The sequence below is a fragment of the Pungitius pungitius genome, chromosome 8, assembly GCF_949316345.1.
Source record: "Pungitius pungitius chromosome 8, fPunPun2.1, whole genome shotgun sequence".
In the NCBI taxonomy this organism is placed as follows: Eukaryota; Metazoa; Chordata; class Actinopteri; order Perciformes; family Gasterosteidae; genus Pungitius; species Pungitius pungitius.
The window spans coordinates 4,969,457-4,985,971 of record NC_084907.1 but is presented as its reverse complement, the minus strand read 5'-3'; the positions used below and the strand labels follow the sequence as shown (position 1 = coordinate 4,985,971).

The 16,515-nt window shown below is 45.8% G+C and overlaps 1 protein-coding gene across 1 annotated transcript in view; it reads left to right on the top strand.

The window, feature by feature from the left end:
- LOC119230040 (cadherin-22) overlaps nucleotides 1–16,515 on the top strand; it is a 115,174-nt gene that overhangs the window by 76,533 nt on the left and 22,126 nt on the right. Inside the window, exons 6-10 of the mRNA XM_037490988.2 lie at nucleotides 5,676–5,795; nucleotides 7,685–7,852; nucleotides 9,263–9,444; nucleotides 10,019–10,275; nucleotides 12,358–12,494. Of these exons, the coding sequence (XP_037346885.2) occupies nucleotides 5,676–5,795; nucleotides 7,685–7,852; nucleotides 9,263–9,444; nucleotides 10,019–10,275; nucleotides 12,358–12,494 (864 nt within the window). The remainder of the gene's footprint in view (nucleotides 1–5,675; nucleotides 5,796–7,684; nucleotides 7,853–9,262; nucleotides 9,445–10,018; nucleotides 10,276–12,357; nucleotides 12,495–16,515) is intronic.

The window sequence follows — 16,515 nt, the reverse complement described above, 5'->3', positions numbered from 1 at the left end:
GCGGGATCCCGACGAGGGCGAGACGTCTCCACGTAGCTAATCCTGTGACCGATGCGGATTTCCATCAGAGAGGACCCCGGGACCTTTGAGTGGCATCCGTCCCTTTAGCTTCTGACCTCAAGGTGACGCTGACTGACAAGTCCCTGAATGCAAAAAAAACAACAACAACACGCGGATGAAAAAGCAGATTAGAAAAAACAGACATTAAGATGACCGGCATCCTCACGTGATTTAGGAGATAATAGCTGAGATGATTCAGTGTAGAATTACCGAGCCCTTTATTAGCCATGTTGTGAAGTAGGAGATATTGACAAACAGGCCATCAGGCTTTCTTGCATAACTCAATATTATCTCAGTAAGAGATAAATCTATGTCATGAAATAAAAGGATTATTTGTGTGTGACTATTTTGTAGGTCTATGGACAAAATGTTCATTCCACTGGAAACTGTGAGGATTTGAAGAACCAAGCACACCTTTTTTTGAGGGCAACATGGCTGGTGCACGGGTCATCAGCAGTGTCTTCACAGGACAAAGGACATCTACTGGCAGACTACTGGTGCTTCAGTTTCAAAACATGTGAAATGAGTTATGGAGATTGAAATAAAAGAAAGGCAGCAGCAGCAGCAGCACAGGAGAAGCCTTGTGAAATGTATGTTTCGAGAGTCCTCACCAAGGTCATTGCCCCAGCTGTAATACACAAAACAACCGAATTTTTGAAGGACTTTTGTGGTGACACAGAAAATAACACGAGGCAGAACAAAGCAGTAGAAGAGAAAGCTCGGTCAATAAGGGTTATTGACCGAGCTTTCTCTCCTCAACAATATTAAACAATTATTTGGTGTCCCTGAAAATGAATTTTTCCTCTTTTGTTTTGGCATGTTTGACCTGTACAGATGCAGCAAATCCAGAACAAAGAGCCCTTTGTGTGAATGACGTTGTGAGTCAACAGAAACCACAAAGCATTCCGTTAGGTGTACATTGGTGATCAAAGAACGCGACCCATGTATTATTTCATTGATTTATCACTTTTTGACCTTTTTCTCTTTCTCTCTCTCTCTCTCTCACTCTGTCCTTCTCTTTCTCGCTCAGCATGAGACACAAGTCCCCCACTTTCTTTTGCACATAGCGCAAGGTCTCCCACAAGTGGGTTGAAGTCATAATTGCCCTTCCTGTTGATGTGGTCCAGAAAGGTTGCCCAGGAGGCTGCCAATTCCTTTCAGAACCCCCCCCCCCCACCCCCACCACCCTGTGCCCTGTCCTGCTAACTGAAGATGAAACATTAAGAGCAGCAAAATATCTGAGGAGTGATCAATGCAACACGCCATGAGACACTTACAATCAATATTCTCCGCCACCTGCTTCATGCAACATCCGCCGTTATGCGCTTGATGTGATTGATCTACGCTGATGTGTGTGTGGTCATGTGTATGAATTAGGGCGGATGTGGCAGCAGGAGGGATGGAGAGAGGGTGTTAATTCAGTGGATGAGGAGCAATTGATTTGCAACTGTGACCTTAATTAATGCTTGAATTACCTAATTGTTGTGGAGATGTGATGTAGTATTGACATTATCTTTATTGTGCGTTAGACATTTTGACATCTCCAAGGGATATGTTGTGTCTAAAAAAAACAACGTTATTCCCGACTTCTGGAGAAAAATGCTTAAAACTAATAAGATATGCATTTTTTTTTAAATGAGATGCCTTGCTGGCCCACAATTTGCTCTCCAAAACAAATGATAGTCATGATCACCAATCATAAAAACATGGCTCACAACATTATAAAAGGTCCCTTAGCTGACATCAGTCAGCCCTTGATGTCAAAACTGACCCGGCCATACGGCGTGGGGCATTAAATACGAAAAGTATGTAAGGATTAAAAGACAACTGTTGCCACGCTAACAAAGATTAGATTCACAATCTGTCAGACGAGATGAAAAACATCCCAAATCCTTGTAGAGATCTGGAAGAGGATCAATGTAAGCAAGCATTGGCTTTCATGACATGGCGTCATTTTCTCCCTTTCCTGCCTCATTCTCTCTCAGCCTTCTCTTCTGTCCTTTTTCCCCCCTCTCTCTCTCTCTCCCTCTCTCCCTCCCTCCTGTGGCATTTACGTGGACGAGAGAGGCATGAATCACAGCGGAAGTAGTGAAGAAATAACTTTTCATGTGAAAACACCTCAGCTTTTATGGCTTTACTAAATGATCCATAATGCGGGCGGGGAGCACTCAGTCCTCCAGATTAAGGCGGGCCGTAGCAGGCAGAGAGGCTCAGCGCTGCGGCCGTTAGACGACCCCCCCCCTTCCCCTCTCCCCCTCCCCCCTCCCCCCCCCCCCCTCCTCCTCCCCCCCCTCCTCCCCAGCTCCGCACCCAGCGCGGCACCAGCTGAGACGGGCACAAATCTCTTTTATGAGGCTGCCTCTTAAATAGCTGTCAGTCTAGTGTCTCGCGCTCCTCCAGCTCCCTCCCCGCAGTAATTGAACCATCTCTCCCAGAGTGCTGAAATGGTGTGGTGAAGCCTATGTTGACGCCATTAAGCCCAACTTGTGCATTAATCTAACTATAAGAGCTATCGCCGTCCGTGGGATCCTCGAAGCCACAAAAAAACAACCCTATTTCTTACTCCATTTAACCACAGATGCAACCCCGGGTTCGTTTTGCATCAGAATGTTGTTTGCGTTACCCTTTCCACAGAGACGGTGTGGAACCCACGCTGCATGTGCAATTCTGTGATTTTCTTCCCACCTTGAACACATTAAAGCATTGTCAGAAGTACCGTTGGGTACCAGGGAGAAACCGACTAACTCATCGAAATGACTGCAAAGCCTAAAATATAAAATAATAATACAAATATTGTGCTTCCTTGGCTGTTAAACTGACATACTGGCATTGTTTAGTGAATTAAAGAGACGTTAAGCGGAGTGGTAAATGAGTGTTAAATAAACATCTGGAGTACAGCCTCAATTACTGTATGTCTGGAGCGTTTTTTGCTCCGCTGGAGGGTTAATTGATTAAACCGAACCCACATCCTCGTTAAAGCTGCACGGCCACTTGAAACCGCGCAGAACGCCCGTCCTCGTGAGTGCAGGGAACATGTCAACAATTGAAGTGGCTGTCATGTCAGTTATTAAACTGAGAGTCACTTGTGTTACATTGGAAAACATTTGCATATGAAAATTGAAACGTTGCTGACTTTTTCTATTTTAATATTGTTTTGATGGTGTAAATATCTCCAGGCTCAGAATGTATAAGTAAGTGAGGGGAATAAACATCTGTTTTTTTTCACCAAACAATTCTGAATAACGCACGTCGCATTTGTAAAAAGTACATATACAGATATACAGAGCTGAAAAGCATCGTTTCCGAGGCCCTCTGCCTGCTGGTTGCCATGTCGACCTCATCTGACCGTGGTCACCCAACAGTAATGTGCGATAGTAAATACACACACACACACACACACACCCCTTCAGCCAGAGGAGAATATTAACCCAGGATTGACAACAGAAATGGCATAAGGTATAGTTGATAGGGGCATTCAATTGCTGTTTTTGCATAGAAATGTTGAGACAAATATGGGTTTGTTGTAAAACTAAACCTCAGAACTCATCCAGAACAGTGGTGTCCATCGGGGGGGGAATACAGGGAAGCAACCCTTTATATTTTGATAAGTAAAATGACTACTGCTGCGGTTTGTACTGTCTCACCTGAGAGCAATTTGTGATTGAAGTTTTAGGCAGCGAGAGAAAAAGAGAACTCTTCACTCTCCATTAGACCCACTTCTCCCATTCCAGTATGCATTACATTTGACTCTGGGAAAGTCAATAATTTTCATTGAATTCCCACGACTCCATTAACAGTCAAATCTGTGTGAGAAAAAAAAAAAAAAAAAAACGCCAACAAATACTGTACGTAATGACTTCTCCCACTAGAAACAGAGATTCAGGTTGGAGCTTTGATAAGAACCCAGAGAGCAAAACTCCCTGGTTCACTTCTCTTTTTAATATAAACACAATAAAGAAACATTTGCATTTATATAGTCCTTCCAAGCCATCTAACGCTGCTGCAAGCCAGTACCCATGAAACAGCTGAGCATCAAACTGATTGTTACCTGGGGAAAATTAAGATACGGGAGTAATCCATGGACAAAAATGCCTTGGTTGGACCCACAGCGGCAGGTAAGACCTAGAATTTGAATTAATGGCTCATTCCATCCGAGTTAATATGCAGCGCTTTGAATCCACCGTGAGCTGCAATATATCAGGACACAGGGCCGGCGAAAGTGCCAGAATGAATGATTCTCAGGATTTTTGTGCCCGCTGAAGTAACGCTGATCCATCTGTCCCTCCATTTCTCTCCGATTGTTTCTCAGGATAATTCACCTTTTGTCGCGTTCCCATGTCGATCATTTGTTTCCCTCTCATCACTGACCGGGTAGAATACATGCAAACGGAATAGTTCCTATTTACCTACAAGGAGGAAAAGAAGAAAAAAAAAAGAGCTCTATAGGTGTTTAACGGCCCGCTGACTTTAATGATAATCCACCGGGCCTTTTCCCCCCCCTTCCCTCGACGGCGCCTTAAGAGCTCCACTGGATGACAGGAAACAAACAGTGCTCTTGACACTTCCCGCTAATTAGCAACATTAGCATACGGCCATTATGTGGCCGGACAGTAGCATGACAGGGCTCTGAGAAAGGCTACAAGCGGCGACCTTTGGCAGACAACACCAGCTGTCAGTAATTACCCGTCGGGCCAGAGGCGTCGAGACAAAGACCGACTTCTCGTCCTTGAGGACCTGTGGAAACCAGCAACGTCCCCCTTTTTCTTATTTCATTTTTTCCCCTAGTTAAATTATTTACAGAACGGGGGGGGGGGGGGGGGGGGGGGGAGTGCTTACTTGCTGAGAGGCAGGTAAACAGTTTTGTTTCTTAAGGTAAAAAAAAGGACGTTTTAATGTCTTCAGCATTTTGACTAAAAGGTGTGACTAAATGGAGGGATGTGCCGAGTCTCGTCACTGCCGGAGGCTCGTAGATATGAACACTGTTGACAAATGTACTGCACTGGAAATAATTAATTTAACACCTGCTCCACAAATTCATAATTTTGAGGCTTGGTGTTGAAATACTATTCTCTGCCTAAGCGCGGTAATCACAAATAATTGTTTGTTGTCGATTTATTTTATTTTATTTTTGGTGCTTCCCTACAGTCTTTGAAGATAAATGTTGACTTTATGCCACCATGTTTCCTTTCATCTGGGAAACGCACAACTTCCTCGCCAACGAGAGGCAAAACAACTCGGCGAGCGGCGGCGTAGTGAAAAAGGTTATTTTTAACATTAAAAACTAGTTTAGAAACCGAGATAAAAGCGCTATCTGGTGTGACTTTTCCTCTAATCACAGAAACAAACTCATAACTCCATTACTGTCACTGTGCTGCATCCCGTCGCTCACAAGCTGAACCGTGACGGTCACCTAGCAACCGCCTCTCATGACACCACCACACGACCACTAAACTAACATTTTAGAAAAACCGTAACGAACGTGTTCCCCTCGGGCCCCTCTTGAAAAGCCGGTTACAGATCTCCTCACTCTCAATAGCACACTGGTTTCAAAAAGTTCCCCCAGTGGCGCTTATTTTTATTCATCCCTCTGACACAATTTGGCCTCTTTTCAACAGGAACATCTGTCATGAAGGTGACTGCATCGGATGCTGACGACCCCACCTACGGCAGCAGCGCCAGGGTTGTGTACAGCGTACTGGATGGAGAAAAGATTTTCACAGTTGACAGGCACACGGGTAAGAATGATAACAGAGAGGGACCATTCGGACCCCTGCCTTTTCTTTTCTTTTCTTTTTTTGTGCCGCAAAAGATGAATCAATGTCAATCCAAGGGACCACAGAGAACCGAGATCAATCAAAATCGATTGGCGAATCATGTAAACGCTTCAACCAGTAGATGCTAGCTACTTTTAGCAAACACCCAAAAAGCCTTATGGCACACAGAGCCACGGTCGGCAGTGTTTAGTAGAACCTGGACTTACCCCACTGGTATATTACATTTCCACCAGATCCTGATCCGAGGAAAACTCTCCCTTTCAGGTCCATGAGACTGACCAAAAATCTTCCCCCCCCCCCCCCCCCCCCCTCCCCCCTCCCCCAGCAGGGAACAGCCCTAACGTTTTAATGACTTCTTTTCTTTTTGGTCTCTCCACCACTTGGACTTGGTCAGCCTGTGTGCGTGGATGATAAATGGCTCTGCCTCAGTGGGACTGGACGGTTCATCACAGCTTCTGTCTCAGGACCCCCCCCCCCGGTTCCACCCACTCCCCCACCCCCCCCCACGTTTGCAGGGAGACGGCCGGGGCCTAATGGGTGCAAGTCAAAGAGGGCAAATGGAAGAACAGACAAAACAGCTCTGAAATTTGCCTCATTAATATCCATCTGTCTCACCTTGACAACAAGGCTACGCAGCAAATCACTGTGTTCCTTTTGGCGTTTTGGCAGGTTTTTTTAAAAGATTGTTGGTTGTTTTCAGGCGTCTTAGGCCCCATTACTGTGTTATATCTGTGACATTCATTCAGTCCAAGTAGACCCATCTCCATACAGTCACACTAGCTGCCTTGATTGGCGCTCTACTTGTGACAATCCTAATTTCGACGCCTCCCCTCGGGGTCTTGGGTGGGCGAAAGAGGAGCACGTCATCCGTCGCCCTCCTTATCTCCGGTGTGCTGTACTGTATTTTGGCTGCTCATAGGACATGGCCCTGGGCTAAACGTGAATCAGCTAAGTTGTGTACCCAACACAATGCAAACCTTTGGGAGAGAGACAGCACACCGGGCCCAGAAAATGCATCAATAGATTCTGATGTGGAAAATCCCAAGGGGTAAAGTGGAATTATATTACAGCACAGTAAACCAGCCAGCGACTGATGCTGCTGCTGCTGCTGCTGCTGGGACCAGAATGAGAATGTCTCCTTTAAACCAAGAAGGAATATGTGCTGGTTTGTGAGGGAGACAGCTTTCGAACATGAAGAGAGGCCACAGTGCTGGCTATTTGAGTAAACAAATACATAGTCTCTACGGAAACGTCAGGAGGAACATTTTTGGTATTTTCTTTTGTACTGACAACAGGAAGCCGTTATGGAATCCAAAGATACTAAAATTTGAAAAAAACAAAATCGGGTCCCGTTGCCTCCAACGGCACTAAAATACAACAGGGTTCATGTGCGTGAACAATGCTTTTGCATTTTGCTCTCTCTCTGTGTGCCTTACAACTCACTCACTATGATACTAAGCATTTTATATTATTTATTCCATGCCACCCGATGCTCTCTGGAGATCCACTTTTTAAGTTTCAGTGCAGTCTTACCAGCCGTGGGTGCGTTTTGATGCCGCATAGGGTTGGCTGGGGAACGCTTTCATTCCTCCCCCTTATATATTATTCCTATACAGCTCAGCCATGAAATGCTGTTTGTTGTGCCACAACCTCTCCCGTACAGTCAGCCAGCCCTGCGGAGGTCAAGTGGAATGTGTCCCCATCACGCAGCACTTAGCACAAGTTGATGTTGCGATACAGTCGGTTATTCTAAGTGCTAACCGCTAATGCAACGTTTCAAGTAACCTCACTCATTACTCGTACTTTTCCTCTCTCCCCGTCTCCCTCTCCTCCATTCCTCAATTTATTAGGAATCATCATGACAGCAGTGGCAGATTTGGACCGCGAGACACAGGATCGGTACGAGTTGGTCGTCAAGGCAACAGACATGGCCGGACAAATGGGCGGCCTCTCGGGCTCCACCACAGTGACCATAGTGATCACAGATGTTAATGACAACCCGCCGCGCTTCCCGCAGAGTAAGTGTCTCACGCACATGGTCTCACTGCAGGGCGGTGGGGGGGGGAGAGAAACGGCCGAGACGGGAGAGGGAAGAAATATCTTGAGAATGTGAAACGCAGAAGTGAGGGTTGAGAGAGAGAGAGAGAGAGAGAGAGAGGAACGAGAGTAATGAGGCGACGCGGGAGCCCCGCGAGGATGATGAAAGAAGCGCGGAGGGAGTTGGCGATACACCGATTCTGCAATGGAAGCGCCGGGGGCCCCGCGGTGAACGGCCTCCGAGGTGATCAACTCCACTCCGATCCATGAGCTCATCAAACCTGCAGCTCCTAAAACGAAAAGTGCAGGATTGCTACGTTTGATCAGTGCTTTTAAGTGAGGCCCAAGAAGAGCCCTGAATCAATGCGGTTTATCGCTCCCACGTCGTCACGTTGCGGGGTTCACGATGGTCAAGTTGTTTTTTCGGCGCTATCTGCCTTTAACTCCACTGATACGAAGTATTTAAAACTTAAAACGTTTACAGAGAGTTGAGTAAGTGTCCATAGAGCAAACGGCATCAGGGGTTGTGTCATTGTAAATAAAACACTAAAATGTAGGCTACTTCCTTTCATTTTAACTCTTTATTTCCCCCCCCCTTTTGGAGTAAAGTCAGACCACTATTACTTTTGTTACAGCTGGGGGAACAGCATCTGACAGCCTGCTGGATCGCATTAGATATGTCTCCACACCTTTTCTTATTTCTGTACAAATCCTTTTTTTTCTCCATCTCGGTAAATCATATTTACCCAGTCAGAGGGATAAACCCTGCAGGATTATAGTATCTTCAGGGTACGGTGTGGGGAATAGATAGAGTTTGGAAAGCAGCTTCATAAATAAGATGCAAGCGGAGATGGCGTCGCGTCTGTGATTAAGGACTTTGATGTGATCACATCAAGCTTCGTCTTCTTACGTTTATCTTTATGTATTTTTAATGAAATCTGGGAGATTTTTTTTTTTTTTTTTTACTTCAGTCTTTTTATTCATTTAGGATAGAACTTCAGATTTAGGATTGACGACATGTTTGAGTCAGTCACAATTGTATTCATGTAATTATGTGTTCACAGTGATCAGAGTTGGGCCGCTGTGAGATTGATGTGTTCGGATTGAAGACATCGTTGTGTATGAACAAAATGTTATGTCACATTCTCCCTTTTCTATGAACTCAGTAGTGACCGCCTGAAGTTTACTTCCCGCTGTTCATTCATTATAATCCCAACCCACTTCCTTTTTTCACTACCCGTCTCTCTTCCTGTCTCTAGCTTCTTTATCTCTGTTACTCATCTTCCTACTTTTCCTCCTCTACTCCCATCCATCTCTTCTCACTCTTCACCCCTCTACCGTCCTCTCCACTTTTTTTTGCTTTGCTAAACCAAACTCTCCACAACCCCCAGAGATGTACCAGTTTTCCGTGTCCGAGGGGGCGGCCGTGGGCACGCCGGTTGGACGCGTCATCGCAACGGACGCCGACATGGGGGAGAACACCGACATGAGCTACCTGATCAAAGAGGAAGGGGAGCTCTTCAAGGTCACCACCGACGTAGAGACGCAGGAGGCCGTCGTCTCCATCAAGAAGGTACGGTTCGACTCAAAAAAAGAGGGCTGCGCTGCCGTCTCCGCGGGTTGTTTTTTTGAGTTGATCTATAGATATTAGATCAAGCTCCTTTGTCACACACACAAATCAATCCTTACCAGACCTCATACTATTTTTTACAGTCTTACAGAAAGTGATTAGGAGTTTGTTTGGCTGTAAATCAGCAGGTGACTCGGCATCTGCTGCTTAATAATCATTAAAAACTGTTTGGGGGCTCCCATCAGCTAAAGGGTTCTAGTCAATAAGCCGTACAGCTTAAAGTGTCATTTTTCTTGTGAATTATGCCCCGTAGCGGACATGAGACCACTCAGCCAGCAGGAGATTTTGCCTCACTGGAACCATCAACATCATCTTTTTCTCTTTAGCTACCAGTGGTGTTGACTTAGTGGTCAGCTGCAGTCACAACAACAACAACAACAACAAGGGTCACTTGGACACTACAGCCTTTGGCTTAGCGCTGCTATCATCCATTTGCGCTGTTGTCAGTGCTTCACACGAAGCCCCTTTGAAATGAAAGCATGTGAAACAGAGTCTCTTTTTTTTTTTTCTCTCTCAGCCGCTGGACTTCGAGGCCAAGCGCACGCACAACGTCGTCGTGGAGGCCGTGAACAAGCACGTGGACCCCCGCTTCGCGGAGCTGGGTTCCTTCGGGGACCAGACCATCGTCTGCGTCAGCGTGTCGGACGTGGACGAGCCGCCCGTCTTCCAGCCGGCGGAGGGCGCCGTCATGGAGGTGCAGGAGGACGCCAAAGTCGGGGCGCTGGTCGGCGTCGTCGCCGCCAGGGATCCGGACGTGAAGAACAAGCCTGTCAGGTGCGGCCCGGGTCGACTTTTAGTGTGTTGGGGGGGGGGGGGGGGTAATTTACCTGTCGTGAGCTACTTGTCGCGATAGAACAATGTACAATTTTTACTCGCATGAGTCACATGACCTGCACTTCTCACACCCTCTCATTTTAACCCACCCTGCGTCTTGGCTGCGTCAATTATTTGGCCAGAAACATGAACTATTGTGTGATTGATGCCCTACAAAAGCCAAAGAATAGCTGTGAGAGTTGATCAGCCTCTCACTCACTGATGCATGGGTGCAAGCAATTGCAGGAATTTCCTTTTGTAGAAAATACTTCCAATATAATAATGCATACAAAAGAATGGAGCTTTTAAAGGAGACATCGTTTCTGACCCAATATTAGTGAGGTTTAAACTCATTGGTTCTCTTTGGTAACAATATAATAAATCCGCTTTTGTTTTTTGGGGAGGGATGAAGATATAATATTGAATGGCACACAGCTGCTTTTTGCAACAGTAGGTAGCCTGATAAAATATATCAACCAAAACATTGGCCCTAAACTGCTGCTGCTGTGGAAAGATTACTGCTAAAAAAAAAGGAATAATGCTATTAAAGAGCAATGCTTTGCATGACAACACTTAACAATTCCTCTTGAAGACGGAATGAAACACAAGGAAAGGATGAATAGTGGGTTGCGTCAGATGGATGAAGCCGAGCTGTACGTCTTTTTTTTTTGTTGCTTTCGGCTCACTGTGTGTGATAAAAAAACAACAACATATCGCCCCGTAATCTTGCGTACCAATGTCTGCTCGGATGAGCCATCGGGGTGTGAGAGGGGAGTGTAGATAAGGACAGTCGCACCGACACAGAGACACGCGGCGCCTTCTGCAAATTACCTCCATTAAAAATGCATGAGGTCCAGAGTTTCAGGTGTACTAAAGTGCGACACAATGGCAGATCTGTCGTTCACCGGTGTCCTGGCAGCCTGGAGCTGAAAGTGCGCCCGTGACACGCGTGTGTGTGTGTGTGTTTGATGTTAGTGGAATAGTGAGCGAAGAGGTGAGAGATTGGCTCGGAGCCACCTACTGAGAAAGGTTAGCGAGCTCTGGCATTAAGCAGAAAGTGATGAGGTTTTACTGCGGATCTTATCAGCAAGACCGGCCCTCTATTGCAGAGAGAGGTTCTGTCACTAAAAACAAGGTTCTCCAGATGGAACCAACCCCTCCACCTCACAGACATACATCGTTGCATGCAGATGCACCTGTCAAAAGCTAGTTCACGCCATACGAACACGATCAAAGAACGATTCACTAGTTTAAAGGTCACAGGTACTACTTTGCTGATGGTGGAGAAGTGGGAAACCGCCAAGTCTTCTCTTTGATGGAGGCGTCTGTCTTTTTTTTTATTCCATGAGAGACTCCGTGTTTATGTACAAAAGGTTTGTAAAGAGACTAAAAAGGGGATGAGGTCCTCCTACTGCTGTCCTACAAAATGAAGTCAAATGAAGTCGTGTACTGGAATCCAAAGGATTATTTTCTCCTTTTGAACCACAGTGAAGGAATCGTTTTAGGGAGAAAAGGAATTGCCTGAACCAATTAAGAGTTGGATTCAAAAGTTAAAGTCAGCTTTATTGTCAATTTCTCAACAAAAAAAACCCTGTTTCTCTCCAGTCCAACATATATAGAATACAGATACGTGAATGAAGTAGAACAAAGATAAAACGACGGCGGCCATTTACAGCACACATCATCAAAGACCGGGGTCTACAGAACTTGCTCTTGTTGGTTTAATTACTCCATATAATGAGGTGCTGATATGAATCAAACACCAATACGAATGCGATTCCATTTGGAAAATATGACCAGATACGTTTTTGGTCCATTCAGTACCTAATTTGTTTTTTACGACACGTGACCAACATTCTCACGATACTGGAGGAACAGCCTCTTCTCGCAGGCCGCTCCTCTGATGGACTCTTGACCAGTCAGACGGCACCTGAGTCTGACCTCTGGCTGGGTCGTGGTACTTAAAAATGGACGTTCCTGTATAATGATTGACAGCTTCTCATCTTCACCATTTATATCGCCTCCCGTGCTTTATCGTTAAAGGTTCTCCATCGATCGGACCACGGACGAGGACATGATCTTCCACATCGACCCCGATTCGGGTGCCATCACGCTGGAGAAGATTTTGGACCGTGAGACGGCAGGATGGCACAACATCACAGTGAGGGCTGTGGAAGCAGGTACGTCGCACAGATGGGGAGTACGATAATGTGGGATTACTTACTTGTTGCTGACCTTTTCAAAGACGAATAGTGAAAGTTTGTAAAACTACAAATTACGGTTTCACATTTGGACTGAAGTGCAGATTTTAAGATGCCAAAACAAAGCCTCGGTGAAATGGGCCATTAACATAATACAAATTAATGAGGAATATAATGTAAGAATAATAACATTTCAACTTCATGGGTAATTATAGGTAATAGCAGCTGTTTACTCCATCTCATAATGCAGGTAAAAATGATTAGAGTGACAAGGGGGCCACTATAACTGCTCTAATGAAGAATATTTGTATTTATTTTAATAGCTCGTGGCCAAGTTGTTTAAAAGTGAAGGAAATATAGAAACTGTGTGATGACTGGCAGGTTTTGACTACACCCAGTGCCTGCCAGTGATGAAGACTGCGCATGTTGAAATAGCTCTTCCAATGTCTTCTCCCAGCAGGGAGACAGACATCCTCAAACGGCTGTGATCATTAGCTACTTAAGCTTCTGGCATATTTACAGCAGATGAGCGTTGCAACAGCAGCAGAGCAGCACTTCGATGGGAAAAAAAACTAGATTCATCATCCGAGAAAATGTAATAACTTTCACGAAAAAAAAAAATACTTTTTGGTTTCCTGTTTGTCAAACAAAAGTTGTCTTTTTGCAGACAACTTTTGTTGTTGAGCTACCATTTCTGTACCATCCTGTGAAAAGGGGCCTCGACATACCACCTTTCATTGTAACGTGCAATGATGAACCCCCGCTCCTGCTGCCTGGATGGTCTGCACAACCTGGAAAAGACCCGGAGCCTCCTGAGCCCGCCCCCAGCCAAGCCTGGAGAGGATGGCCTCTCATTGCACACGCCTCCTGAAACAGAACGCTCCACCACTTTGGGGGCGCCAGAAGGACTTAGAACTGCGCCTGCCTGTAGAAAAAAGCACCTCTCCGCTTTTTCCCCAGCAATTCCTCATGAACAAACGTATCCGCCGCCAGGGATGGAAGGTCCCACTGTGTCGGTGAGAAGCTTTGTGGGCAAAGTGGCCGTTGCAGGCAGATCCGCTTCCTCTCATCCACCTCTTTTTTTTTTCTCTCGACATGAACACAACATGCGCGGAGCTTTCCGAGAGAGTAGGTGCTCTGAGACAACAAGCCCCTCAACATGAAAGCACGCATTCAGTCGATTGATGGCGAAGACGAGACGTTGTCATCGCGATCGACCTCTTGATGCATCGATGGCTGCAGGAAGCGGGTGGGCCCCTGTCGGCACGGCGACCGCATCAATCCGAAGCTCCTGTCCAAAGCGCAGGAGGTTACGCTAGCTGTCGTTACACTACGGGTTGCCATGACGTCGCGTCGTTCAACTTCACAACTCGTGCTGGTTTTCGTATGTTCTGCCAGCTCATCGAGGGCGGCACAGTCCTCAGAAGAAGCAACTCAATGCCACCTCTCTGATGTCTCATTTATTTCGTCTCTTGAACCTGAAAAAGAAGGAAGCCCTCACATTGGGTGTCTCTTAGCGTAGTAAAAAAAAGAAAGAAAAAAGAAAGTAATAACTTTGGGGAGCTGAGAAGTTATTACTAAGCTATTAGAGGTAAACTTGAGAAAATGAGGCTTGGTACCCCTCACTTTTTCAATTTCATACAGGTGAAGTGATTTTGGGATCGCGGTGAAAGCAGAGGAGATTGCATTCAGAATCTTAACTTTTTTGCTTTCACCTAAAAGAAGGAAACAATTCACATAAAAAAAAAAAACGTCTTCATATTTGCGCCTCTCTCATTTAGAGATAACCAATAACCAATACTGAACACTAAGCAGAAACCCCAACACAAACATAAAGGCTGTCTTATTTTTTTTTTTTTCAGGCTGAATTCCCAGTGCAATTTGGCAGCTTTTGTTCTCCTCGTCTTTGTGCTTTGGCATTATGTCAGAGGCACATTTTAATGTTAATTGAACATTTAAAGCGGCCTTAACCCCGCCAAACATCAGACCTGAACACACGCCTGCACTCCATAGATAAAGCCTCTCGCATCGCCGTCCGAGGGAATGCGCCCCGACGGACGGAGTCAGCGGTCAACGGCGTCTGAACCCCCCCCGCCCCCCCTGTTCAGAGTGTTCCTTCATCAACAGTGAGCTCACAGAGTCCTGAGAGCTGCACACCAGCAGACAGGAGACAGAGAAAAGACAGAGACGTGGAAAGCAAACAAAAAAAAGGGCCACAAGAGAGAGATGGGAATAGAGGGGGGGGGGGGGGGGGGGGGGGCAGGACTTGGGAGGCTGTTAGGACTTCATTTAACAAAATCATTATTTTGTTCTTGCCTTGTTTTGGCTCGTTCAGACGCAAGGTCACACGTGTACGAGGACTTTGTTAAAACTACAGTTATGAGGCACAGCTGTTAATCATCCCTCCGCCTTCTCATTGACCTTTGAGATCCTGCATGACCCCCGTATCAGGCTTCGACGAGCGGCGGCAACGTAACGACGATGCACTAGTCCGCGTGCCACCATGATCGAGCCCCCCCCCCCCCCGTGAAAAAACCCCACAAGAACCAAAGTGAACGCCAATGACTGCACGCGAGTCCACGGGAAGAAGTTGAAACCCAAGTGTGAGCCGACCGCACTGCTGTGACAGGCGAGTGACACACAATCAGCCACAAAGACACACTCGGCACGGCAGGTCCTCATAAATTCACCTGCGTCTGCTAACTTCTATTTGTCCATTTGGCTGAGCAGTTTAGGTGCATCGCTGCTGCTACTTCCTGACAGTATTCTCCATAGAAACGTACCAGGGATAAGTCAGATTGACATATAATTTTGGAGAACTGATAGAGAATATGATTTTTTTTTTTTTTTTTTTTTTACCCTCCAGACAGGCAGGTGAAAAAAAATAAAAAGTGCATCACCCCGGGGGCAGGAAGATACCGAGCTGGAAAAGTCTTTATCTCTTGCACTGCTGCAGGGGAAGAGACGATGTTTACAGCACAACTTTTCCCACCTACTGTCTCTGGTAAACAAATGCTACACGGTTTGATTTGTTTTACCATTAGAACATCTACTCTCCCCGATTCCAAATGAATCGCACACACTTGTTGCAGCAGTGTGGGGAGAAAAAAAAAAAAAAACGAAATAACTTAAACCTACTTGTCGAGTACAAAATGTGCTTTGCATGAATTTGTGGCGTCAAAACAAGCCTCAATTTGGAGCCGCGAGAGAGTCTAAAGTGCTCTGCTTGGATTAAAGAATTAGACGCTATCGCGTTGCAACGCTCGCCTGTCAGCGAGGGGGCGAGGAGAGATGTGTAATCGGGCTCAACGGGCTGTGACCTGGTTGATGTGCGCCGTGCGTCCCGTTATATAACGACCCGCGTGTCCTCACTGGCTGCTGCACACCAGCTCCTGAATACACAAGCAGGTGAACGATGGGTTTGGTTTTCCTGGGTGGACCCCATTCATCTGATCGAGGTTATGCTCTTGGTAAAGTCTCTGAAGGATGTGAGGGATGAATGGTTAACACGGACGTGATAGCCATTAATGGTTTTACCTGCTGTCTAACAATAGGCTTTATAGTGAGAGATGAATATGAAGTGAACATTTTGTGTCTGGTTGCTTCGTCGTCTGTGCATTGATGATTAAGGCGTGCAGAATGTTAATAATCCCATCATTGCTTTGATTACCATTAGTTATTTGTCCCTCACAGAAACAGCATGCGGTTCTGGAGGGAGGTAAAATAACTTCACCTCAGGGAGTTTAAACTCAAATTGTCCTTTATTGTCAAAGAACAAAGAGCAGCTCACTAAACACCAGTAGAGGCGTCACCACCGCCGCCGGTTTAAATCCAACGTATTGGATGTTGAGTAGTTCCTTTCTGGAAAGTTCCACTCTATGAAGAAATAATAATCTTGAATAAAAGCAACACAGTTTAAAAATGACAAATGCAGAAACAACAGCTGGGAGAAAGAATGAAAAAAAAGAACAGACAGTGTTTATATTTAAATTACCAGGCC